The sequence below is a fragment of the Bombus pascuorum genome, chromosome 4, assembly GCF_905332965.1.
Source record: "Bombus pascuorum chromosome 4, iyBomPasc1.1, whole genome shotgun sequence".
Classification (NCBI taxonomy): domain Eukaryota; kingdom Metazoa; phylum Arthropoda; class Insecta; order Hymenoptera; family Apidae; genus Bombus; species Bombus pascuorum.
Genome location: NC_083491.1, coordinates 455,797 through 467,982, shown reverse-complemented (window position 1 = coordinate 467,982; position 12,186 = coordinate 455,797). Strand labels below are relative to the sequence as shown.

General features: G+C 42.5%; 1 protein-coding gene across 3 annotated transcripts in view; it reads right to left on the bottom strand.

Annotated features, from left to right (window-relative positions):
- The window catches only part of LOC132906206 (protein phosphatase Slingshot), a 76,972-nt gene that overhangs the window by 6,930 nt on the left and 57,856 nt on the right, over positions 1–12,186 (bottom strand). For 2 of the 3 annotated variants that reach the window (XM_060958175.1, XM_060958174.1), the window contains 3 exons: positions 1,375–1,569; positions 895–1,164; positions 98–654 (listed from right to left, as the gene is read on the bottom strand). In XM_060958175.1, coding sequence (XP_060814158.1) covers positions 98–654; positions 895–1,164; positions 1,375–1,569 — 1,022 coding nt within the window. Of the gene's footprint in view, positions 1–97; positions 655–894; positions 1,165–1,374; positions 1,570–5,941; positions 6,103–12,186 lie in introns of those variants that run through there. The other variant, XM_060958176.1, reaches the window with a different exon arrangement.

Here is a 12,186-nt window from a genome sequence, read left to right as displayed (position 1 = left end):
CAGGTCGAGTTAGTTAGAGATTACAATATAAACGTAATTATAAAAATAGCATGCGAAATTTAATAAAATGGAATTAAACGAGTAGTAGTAAACGTACCAGAAGGCAACATGGTTTCGCTAATTTTCACATTCGGCGACCAACTTTTCGGCCTCTGGCTGGTCTTTTTTAATTCAAAGCCCGATGCAGTTTGCAAATCATTGTCCACGTTGCCAGACTTTTCCTCTTTCTTCGACTGATCTTTCGTCGACGTAGGAGACTTCAAGTTCGTATCCGACTTGGACCTCTGAAGCTTCTCTTTGTTTTTCATCGCGTCCAGTATACCCTGATAGGTCTCCAGTTGCAGCAGGAAGCTGTTGTTAGGTTTGATGCAGTTCCGTTTCTCTTTTACGTGCTTCCAGGCTTGAGAGAAGTCCCAGTTATACGCTTTCATCGCGTACGCGATCACTACCGAGGCAGATCTTGACACTCCCATTTTACAGTGCACCAGCACTTTCGAACCTTCTTTCTTTGCCTTCGTGATGTATTTGAACGTATCGTCCCAGTGCTTCAGCAGATCCGTCTTTTCGTCGTCATACACGCGTACGTTCAAATACGTGAACATCCCGGGGAAGAAGTTGTCGATCTCTCGAGTTACGTTCAGGATATGCCTCACACTGGATAGTAGAGAATTTTTAGTATAAGAAAGATATTATTCACAGATAATTGAATATTTGTACGAGATAAATCGTTATTACGATATATTCGAATTTAAAGTTACTCTACTGCAATTGCAAAAATGAAGTCGTTCTCGAGTAAAAACAGCGCAAGCCTTAAATGGACAGAACGGTCAGCTGCAAATCGGGCAAAGCTAAAAGGACGGAAGGATCTCGAGTAACAGGAGGAAAGGGACTCACCCATTCTTCTGGAGCTCCTCCAAGTTGCTTGCATTCCACTCGCTTCCTAGATAAACGTGGTCAAATATTTCAGTCGGCGCGTCCATCTGACCCAGAATGGTGAGCATCTCCTGATCGATGAATGGCTTAAACTCCCCGAGATCCATGTCGAGGTCTTCCTCGAGACGACCTCGAATGTACTTCGAGGTTACCTCGTCGAGGTCCACGGACATCATGATCTCCTTCAACGTCGATCGGATCACGCGCTCAGTCTCGTCCCTTTCTCTGGGTCTGTCGCCAACGAATACACATTTAGAAACGAAATAGGCTAAAATGTCCGAAATAAAATACACGTTACAATATTTCAGGGATAAAAGAAATCTTTACTCGGGGGTATCGCTTTTTTAGTCGGGCTGAAAAAGATATGAATTTGCTTTAACATAAGCAGTATGGCGTAAATAATCCTATAAAGTAACCAGAGATGGTAATTAACGATCTTACTTGGTGCGTACGCTGTCCGGCGACGGTGGTCTTCGAGATTCCAGGTTGTCCATAGTATGCCACTCGTTAAGACACGAGCGATCGCTCTCGATTCGTTGCTCATAGTAACTGACCCAGTCGTGTGACAGCCCACCCAGGAAGTAGTTCTGTTCGCGTGCCTTACTCGACACTTTGTGCAACGTCTGCAAGGCCGACCTGTACAAAAGATGCATACAAATTTCAAACTATTATAATCGCTTGCTATCCTTCTGCAAGTTTGAGCATTTTAAAGATGGCCTCCTTATTTAGGAAAGCTTCGATCACCATCATGAAACCATTTACCATGCTGCAAGAAAGTCAGAAAACTCGATGGAATGTCTCATCGCGGTAAGATCGAGGGATTCTCGCGTCTCTTATCGTTAATCGAAAATAACATTCCAGCACGGTAATCGCGAAAGGTTTATACGCGCATTCCCTCAAAGAGGCGAAAGAGAAATCGTCGTCAACTTTTCGGTGACGAAGCAAAGCTTAGACCGAATGGTCAAAGAGAATTACTTATCTCGAACGCAAACCGCTTCCGCTTCCAGGCAACAGCGAATACATACTCGGTTGTCTTTCCTTTCTCAGTGGTTCGGGATCGTTATGTTCGGCATAAAAGAAATTAGTTTTTCGCATCGCGACTCTTATGATTTTACTTCGATACAGTGGAATATTTCGCGCCAGCTTCGATCTATAACTGGATTCCATTTATGCATTTTTACACTTTCTGTGCTGCAACTTTTAAATTACGATTTTCACATTTTCAAGCAATCGGCCATAAGGAAGATCGTGTTTTAACGATTAAATGTATTATTCAGAGCTCTGTACGTTTGTATCGGTGATCGTATTCCCGTTTCACGGACATCGCTGGAAAATACCAACGCTTTAAACGGATAGACGTAATATGTTTCGCGGTTAAGATGCTAACCGCTAAAATTACAACAGTGTGTTCCTATCGAGTCATTAATACGGAAATCGTATCAACCAGATGATATATAAAAGCTTCGCAGTATCTAAGATACGCGCTATAAAGTTACTCGGTGCGCAAAGTTTCAGGCGAAACAAAGGAACATTGTTGAAAAAGAGCAGCAGTTATATCAACTGTTTCGTAATATTTGATATCGATATTGATTTGGTCCCGGCAGAGTAAAGCTAACAGGTAACTTCCCTTTCCATCTCTCTTTCTATCTTTCCCTTCTCCTTCTTTTCCGCCTTTATTCTTTTTCTCCGTCTTCAGCATAATTCCAAATTAATCTCGTGCGACTGATTATCGATATTCTCTCGCAAATATCGCAAAAGATCCTTTCGTTTCTCCTTTGAACGACGAATCGGAGGAGACTCCTGGAGTCTCGGATCGAACTCAGTCTCGGTTAAACGGATGACAAAATTGGCGGTGTATCGTTGGATGACGGTATCTAGTCAAAGAGAGATCTATCTGTGAACGTTTCTACTCAAACAGCAGTCCGGTTTTTCCATTGAAAACGTAACAACGCGCAAATGACAAATGTTCGCAACGATGTCTGGCTACCTTGACAAATGACAAAATTTTGTGATCACTCATCGTGATCGTTCGATCGTAGGACGAAGAGAGCAAAAAATATCGTACGAAGAGAGAACGTTTCTTCTTCTTGCCTCTTACACGATTCCAGTTGATCGTTTAATTTTCGCTTGAAGTTCGAAGGTTGTCGTTTGATTCGTTTTTTCCTATTGACCTTTTTCCGATGTAATCGCGTGTAAACTTTCGACAATTTTCGATCGTCAGTGGCGATCAAAGTTGACGTATTAATGGCCGCTTTTATTGGATGCATTTACATACTTTGTCTTTTTATCCTCACCTCAATTTTTTTTTTTTTTTTTTTTTTTTTTTTTTAGGAATAAATAAAGTTTCTACTTTAAAGTTTGCGCGAAATGTCGAGGAATGCCATCGTTTGATGGTTTTTCCAATGGTCGATTGCAGAATGAAATCCTTACGCATCTTATAAGATAAATAAATAAATATATACATAAGTGAATCGCATCGTAAATTTACATATTTATTTTTCTTCAAGAATCGCGACGATCCACCTAACTTAACCTAAGATGTAAGGCAAATTGTTAAATCTGTATTTGTAACAGCCTCGAATAAATACGAATGTGGCGAGTTTATCGAAAGCGATGTTTATTAAAAGAGAAGCAACGTATAAACGTTCACACGCTTAGGCAGTAAGAAAACTTCGATCTACTCGAATCTATCGAATCTACTAAACGCGAAACACACTTTCAAATAACAGTATTACGCATCGCGCAAGATGGTCATTGATCATCAAACTCCAAATTTTTCGTCATAAAACTTTATCGCGGATACAATTTGAACCGATGCTAAGTCGATCCTTTACGACTGCGGCTGAACTTTACCAGAGCCAGAATGCGATTTGGTTTTCTTTGCCAGCATTCTCGCTATAGGTTCGCGCGTTTCTCACGCCCGTCGATGATACGACGAAAGGAAAAACCGGCTGGTCGGAAATTCCCGTGAAAATCCAAGTCACAACGTTCCGAGGATCCAGATATCTAGGAAGAGCGCACGCACCGTACCCAAGAAGATCGTATTGCGACGCGATTGGTAGGAGAATTTACGAACCACGCTCCTTAGGAAACCTAGGAAACCGCTAACGACAGATTAGCCGCGATAAACGGCACAAGACGGACGATCGCATCGTCCCTCTACGATAAAGATAACCAGTTGGCTGTGGTTAAGCGTCCAACGATTCGATTTGTTTGCACCTGACGGCGTGTGCATGCGTATGTTTTCTCCTTCATCCTTGTTGTCCTTCTACCTAATTTATTTCGAGCTAGAGTAACTGCTTCGTCAACTGCTTTTACGTCCTCGTTCGTTCGTTATCTACCAACTTCTATTTACATTTCCATCTCTGCGCTATTGTACATAGGCCATTAACGTACGACAAAACTTGAACAATGTACGTAACATTCTCCGAGTTTCATATACGTAAACAAACAAACATGCTTCTATAATTAATTGGGAAAAAATCACCTTCCAGCCAAAATTACTTTGTCTCGAAGCGTTCTCATCTTATTTTCGATCATTTGCAAAAGCGTAGTATGTACAGCGTTTATGTAATAATCAGAGGAAAGTGGAAGAAATGTATCAAAGCGAAGCTGAGGTAATAAGGAAACCGAAGCCGAAGAAATCCTCTCACGATTCACAAGCCCGGAACGAATGTTGCAAGATATTTAAGAATCGTGACGTAACTCGGTGATCTGTTATTCGGTATAAACTAACTTCTTAGGCAACTGTGAGGTAACTTTTCGAACAATCAGCAGTTTTTTGACGAACGAAACGACCGCCTCGAGCGGCGTGGTTTATGCCTAATCGACAGGAATTCATCGTGGTTCGCTTCGATCTTCCAACGATCGAAGCTTGCTTGTAAAATGTTGGAAATCCCGCGCTCCCTAAATATTTACGCGTAAAAATTATCGCTCCATGTTACAACGAGGAACTATCGTATGTAGATTTATAATATTTACCAATGCGATAGTTGGGTATAAAGGTAATAACAGCTCTTATTAACTCCTTCGTTTGAAAAATACTTAATACTTTCTTGCGTCGTTACGTCAAGTATCGTTCGATCGGTGAAAGCGATCGATAACGAAGAAAATCCGCGGTACCTACGTTTGGTAGACGTTTTTGCTCGTACAGCCCCAAGGGAACGTGGCCTTAAAAATCTTAGTATCGAGCGTTTCGTAACTGTTACGACGTTGCGTGCGAACCGAGATCGTAGGGTCTGCGAAGCAGACGAATCAACGGATCAACTTCAAGTTAGAATATCACCCAGAAAAACGCGAGTTTCGTGCCTCGTTGTACGTAGAATTAAATTTAGACACCACGAGGTACGCTTAAGAGGCAGTTTATTTTTATCGGTATCTAGAGATAGCATACGATACACTTGGATCGTCGAGTAAGTGTAGACCTTTCCCTTCCACTTCTTGCACGGTGATTAGATAAAACCGTTTCCGGCATTTTTATGCTTCCGACGCGAACCATGCCAAGATCGTCAGAGGTCTGGTCGATTTAACTCGTTCCTCGCCCTGTCAATCGAGAACAAGCCTTCGCGTGGTTTTGCGTAACTGACAACAGTGACAACGATCCTCAACGACGAGGACGGTAAGCGTATTTATAATTAAACATTTTACGTAACGCGTTCACATTTAACCGGTACCGATTCTGTCGATAGCCTGGTTCAGCTTGGCCGATGCCAATTGCGGCTTTCGAGAACAGAATCTTTCTTCTGCATAGAAATTCTACACGTCTTACGCTTGTGTGCGAAGATAAAGATGGAACGTCGGACATTGATAGATCGTCGTATTAACGCGATAGAAATAGAGAAACGCTATTTATACAGAGATATTTCTATCGCGAAGTAACGTGAATTTAGGCTTGTGGCTTATGATCGAAACGATAAGGTATGACAAAACGTATTTATGTTTACCGATAGTGCAATTAAGAATCCTCGAGTCATCGAATTTTCTATTCGCCGATACTGCTCAAACTTACGAATGGTTTACACGTTGGTATCGTTCGACGTCCACGTGTTCACGTTCAGGTAAATGTAGCGTAAAAAGCACGACGAATCACGGTCGATCGATTAATTGCAAGTGGACGTTCTGTCGGTTTGTGCAACAAGCGAGGACGATAGCACGGTAGGGACTGAGACTCGAGGCGTAGCATCGTAATTATAATGTGTCGCGTCATCGGGTGATCCTAAATGGAACGGCCGATGAAGCAAGCAATGACGATTCGATTGCTCGACCACGAATCCAACTCGATGTCGTCGCCGTCCATCCGTTATGCGGTTAATTGATCGGAGACGACGAGAATCGACAAGAGTCGACGAGAATTCAACTTACCGCGAACCTGTTAACGCTGACTAAGGAAATGGACTCGAATATATTTATAGAACCAACTTTCAATCCCTTTCCACATCTTCACCGATAGTTTGATCAAATTCTTAGAGAATCGTTTTGGCGAACGTAACGCTCTCGCACGGTTTGACAAGTTTATTCCAAGTACCGACAACCGAATGCTGCTACCATTTGCATAATTATAAAGCTAGTTATAACTAAGAACAGGTGAAAGCGTTTTAGCAAGTAACACTGTTTTATCGTAGAAGAATTGTTTCCACAGCGAAGCAGACCGTTAGATGGGCAATTAGTTAGAGCAGGGTATCTTCGTTGCGGATAAGTGAGAGTGTTTTATCGTATCGGGTAGATGCATGCTGTTTTCACAATTAAAGCTTTAATCGCGCATAATTTCTCGGATACGTCTAATGTTAAATAAGAATAATCTCTACATGATATATTCCATGCACTTTTTCCAACGATCAATTTTTTCATACCGCATCTGCAACGTAATCGTTACTGCTGTAATTTAAAAATTACTCGAACGTTGCTTTCACGGTTTCGTAATATTATTCCCTCGGTATCTGTGATAATTTAATATTATCCTTCTTCGTAATTTTATCTCGTTCGAAACCCGACTGATGCCTTTGTCTAATCTATCGTACGTCCGATACGTCTGCGTTTCACGTATCGACGTTAATTTACTTGAAAAAAAACAAAAGAAAAAAATTCGAGACAGAAGGCGATAATCGCAAAAAGATCAGTGCACCGAGCCCGAGAAGAACGTCTTGTTACACGCGCATATTTTCCTGGGCGAATTCCCGGCTGGCCAGCTGCCAGAGCAACGGAGAAGAAAGAGAAAGAGCAGCGTAAAACGGATCGGCGTACGAAAGGACAAAGAATATCGGAGCAACGGCACACGCTGAATCGCGTTCACGCTGAAATACCTGAGACATAATAGTCCAGTGGAATAAAAATAATAAATCTTGCGGGTCACGCGCTGCCTGAAATTTCACATTTAGAAAGGCACTCGAGACTTGAACGATGCAATCGCGGTTACCCTTCCGAGCTTCCTATATTCGGATATTTACGCCTTTCCGCTCGAATTAACGCTTTACAACGCCGTATGTCCGTATACGCAAAGGTAGAAAAAAACTATTCAACTGTCGCAAGCTTGCGCGTACCCAGTATCGTTCTTTAACAAATTATCAATTATGCGATAAATACGCCTATTTACGGTAAGTAAATTACGGTTCGTGCGAATTTTCATTTCTAACGTTAATACCTAATAGAAGAAATATTCATCTCAAGGGTAAAAAGAATTCGACTCTGGAGAGATTAAAAATTAACCGACTTATCTCGAACGCTTGTTATAACATAGCTACCTACGACGATCCACCGAAACCAGTATTACCGTGCTACTCGAGTTAAACAACACGTCGTTACGTTCATTACAGAAACATCGTTCATCCACCACATCTCGCTAACGCATCACCGATGCGTGTTCCCTGGCTGGCTACATTCCTTCGCGGAAATCCAACAATGACAGGAAACCCGACAGAGTTCCGCAAGGGCTCTTACCTAGCGGCTTCCAGGACGTCAGCGAGGATCTTGCTTCTTCTGCGGTTTCCAAAGATCCAGAGGATCAAAGGCAAAACAAAGAGAACCGCCACGTAAACGGAACCACGCGTCACCATGTTTCCTCTCAGGCTGATGTCCGGCCTTGTGAGTTATTCTCGTCAAGGTCATCGGACCGCCCCGGTTAAAGAGTCCATTGCCCCTTTTCAGACTAGTTCCAACGGCTTTGTTCCAACATTGATTAGCTCGATTCCGAGTAAATCCAAGCTACCCGTTCTAATGTCGAATTCGCATCGGTTTTCCGCGTATCCTTTTTCGCAACGCGGATGACTAACTAACAGTCGGCATTAGGAACGAAAGATCGATCCTCTCTCTTCTTATCGAGCCGTCTCTTCTTCGAACTCGGTCGAATCAACCAACTTCCGGCTCCAGCGTCTTACTCGCTTTCCTAACCTCCGAACACTCCTCTTCGAATCAACTATAATCTTGCATTGAACTAATTCTAGATAAATACTAGAAGCTTTCACAGCCGGTTTTTACGCTTAAAACTATCCCAAGCTACGGACTATAAAATCCAATGTCCAGCGCAAATTACGTCGCCTACCATGTCTTTCGTCGATCTCACGTGTGTACGTAATACAAACCGATTTCCCGTCGCGCATAAATGAAGCTCGTAATATCTGTTCAAAGAGTATTCCGTGGTTGAAAATAGAAGAAATGCTTGTCAAAACATAGCCGGGAAACTTCCGAATATCCGGTGTTTGTTGGGAAGACCACGAGCAGTCAGAGAAACCAGACGTCTATAGCTCGAAGATCAACAGACGCTGAGAGTCTAAATTTCGACGAGTTTTTCTTAGCACGGCCACGTTCCGTCGACTGGCGGAACAAGCTCCGATCGAATCGTAGGATCTGGCAAATCAGAATAGTATGCGTAGGACAGGCTTTGCCGAGTGGTGGGGTCGTGACAAACGACCGACTCCAGCCATATTTAGAGTGTCGATGTGTCGGCGGTTTTTTTTTCGCGTGTTCAAAAGAGACCAGTCTCATCAACAACGCGCAACAACGCCAGTACCGGAAACCGGAGAAAGGAGCATAATCTCTCGTCGCGGAAAAGAAAGTGGATCTTGACCTGGGCGAAGTTTTACAAGTCCACTGGTTGGAAACTTTAGGCGCGTGGGTCGCAGTCTTTTACAATTCGAGGAATCGTCACACAGATCGTTGATCTTTTCATCGACGCTTCTTAAGAAATCGGGCTTTTACGCTCACTTCGCGGACAAGTTTCTCGAAAGTCTATACGCGTGCTACGGAATCGACACGGAGCTGTTAGATCCGCATCTTTATTTTACCTGTTTCGCACGTTTATTTCTATTACTCGAATAACCATTTTTGGTCAAGAATTCGCTTCATCTCCGACGTTTGCTATTTCATATTTATAGAATAATTCGATCGAACAACGACAATCTCCGATAAATCATTCGCTATCGTCGAAGAAACAATGGAAGTCCGTTTGACGAGGCAGATGCACCTCACGATGCACCGGAGGACGCACCTGCGACTATGCTTTTCGTTTGTGCAATCTTCGAAGCGAAGGTGAGTCATTTTAGAAGCACGCATACGGTATATGGACTTATTCAACCTGTGACCACCAGTGCTGATACTAACAATGGCTGAATTATGAGAAACGCGCTGAATCTACCATCTTCTCTTCGATTTAATCTACGACGGACGTCTGAGAAGCATTCCAACATTTTGTAATTTAATTATCGTTCCTTGAAAAGGAAAGTTTTGCTCGTCGATGCATATCGCGTAAGTGTGTTAATCTTGATTTGTTCGTGGCTTGACCTTGGACTAGTTCTTTTTGGACGTGTTTTACCGGTCAATGGGTCTAGGAACAGCGATGGTGAACAACGAACAAAAACTCGTGGTTTCGTTTCGAAAACTCGTGGTGAAAGAATTAATTCATCACCTTTGAGGTTCCTACACGTTTCTAGTTTGAGAGAGAGAGAGAGAGTACCACGTAGCTCTACTCTTATTTAATTTAGTACCTTCAAGAACAATAACTGATCGAAATTCCTAACTAAGGAGTTCATACCATACAGGTTAGCTGTCTATAAGTTGTAAGCCCCAGGTTTTACGTTTATGATCTAAGACTGTTTTAGGTTTAAGGCAATCGATTGTATCCAAAAGTTACAATGTATCGATGGAGACGTAAATAAATAAATAAATAAATAAATGTACGGAAAACAAAGAGTTGATAAGCGAGACCGGTGGGTTGTTAAATTTTTTGCTCAGAGTCGTTCGTGAAATTGATAATTTATGAGTAAGTGAGGTTGATAATTTTTTGTAATGTTTCTTAGAAATCTGTGCATGCATAATGCCCGTACAACGAACGACCATCAGGCGCGATCATAAAATACGTGGAACGAGGAAAAATCATAAAACACGTTGTTTCGTGCTCCGATCGTCGAAGAAAATTCGTCGTAGCATCGTAAGGAGGCTATAGAGTAATTCGACCGAGTTTCAAAGCGTTGCCGGACTCGTTCTTCGTGTTTCGTAGCGCGAGAAGTTTACGGGCGCGTCGCAAAAGTGGAACAATCCCGACCAGAAATAATCGTGCCGGCCCGTTGCTAAAAGAACCGTGAAAGTCGCCAGCGATCGGCTTCTCCGCTGTTGCCGATCGTCACTTTACAATGGGTAACGGGTCGCTGAGCTTTCGCGTATCGTGATAACGAGAGACGATCGAGCGTGGTTATCGAAAGTGAAGCCGCGCGTTCGCAACATGTACATACGTGTATCACATTGTCTCGAATTGTTTCGAATCGCGTCGAATCGTTTACAATGGCGGAAAGCATCGAAACCACTTAACTCAGAGGCGGTGGAACTTTTTTCCAATATTGTCGTACTTTTCCTTTCTTTCATATCTAGACCGAATGTATTGGGTTCTTAATTACTGATAGCTATTTTGAAGAAACCTAACGATCCCAAATTAAGACCCAAAAGTTAAGTTAGGCGGCACGACTAGTACTACAGAAATCGTAAAATAAAATTAGATAACTTGTAATTATTTCTCTGAAAAAATAGACATATTTAGTACATATTGTGTCTTAAACGAACATGCAACGTGTACTGGCGCGATTCTATACTTTTAGGACTGATAGTTGCTATCTTAATCGCATGTACTTTGTAGTTATAAAAGATTAAGTAGCCGAGTAAAGCGATCATCGAAGAAGGTCCATCAGCAGCGACGAAACACACCGTCCGATCGCCTCGGCATGGCATGGCTATTCTCCCGGATCATCCGATGTAATGATCCGCGAATGGATCTAGATCGTGACAACGCGGCTTACGAGCGGTTATTCCGCGAAGCAGAACGAGCTGCGTGCACGATTCCTCGTGTTATAACCCTCCAACCTGTTCTATGTCGTAGTCACAACAGTGAAAGGAATAGAAGCGATTATAGTGTGACATGCGCGTTATTGCACACGGGGCCGCGGCGAGAACAGCCGGTGACATCAACAATGCCTGTAGTCGCTGCATTAACTACCGTCGATAACGATCTACCCGGAGTCTCTCTACCGTCGAGGCAAACGCTGTACACTTTTCTCACCAGTCGTAACAAACCCGAGGATCGTCCGCTAGTGATTTAAAATTTAATCACTTGGTTACTCCATTCACGCTTCTATAGCGATACCGATGACATCGAAATCATTGCTCGTGCCGATTTTATCGGGAACGAAACAAGTCCACCGTACGAATAAATTTACCAACGTTTATTGCTTCTTTCTTCCCGAAACGAAACCCCCACGATCGTTAAAAAGTATTTCCTGCGTCAACAGACCTGTGATAGATCTGCGTTTTTAACGAATAGAACACGAAAATTTATCCGACAAGAATCTATACAATAGGTTATTGTTAAACACAACGACACGATCAATCGTCCGCACAGCTAGACTATACAATCGATATTTCAATTGAAACGCGGCAAACAATGAAACGGAAGTAATCATAACAGGATGATACTTTAGCAACACATCGGGCGCAGCGGAAGAAAAACGTCACGATCGTTCGTCGTCATAGTTCAGCCACATACATGGCGATTGATACTCGTACAGGCAAAAGAATCCTCTCGATTAACAGAGTTTACGTGAAAAAGCAAAATGCATACGGCCACGTACATCGTACGATTTATAAGATATCGTATTCTACAGAGTATTTGATATATTAGATTTTTGCAACATTGATCAATCGTTAAATATCGTACCGTACACGATATTTGATATTTAACCGTAGATAACTGTGCTACTTGCGAGTAACGTTATTACT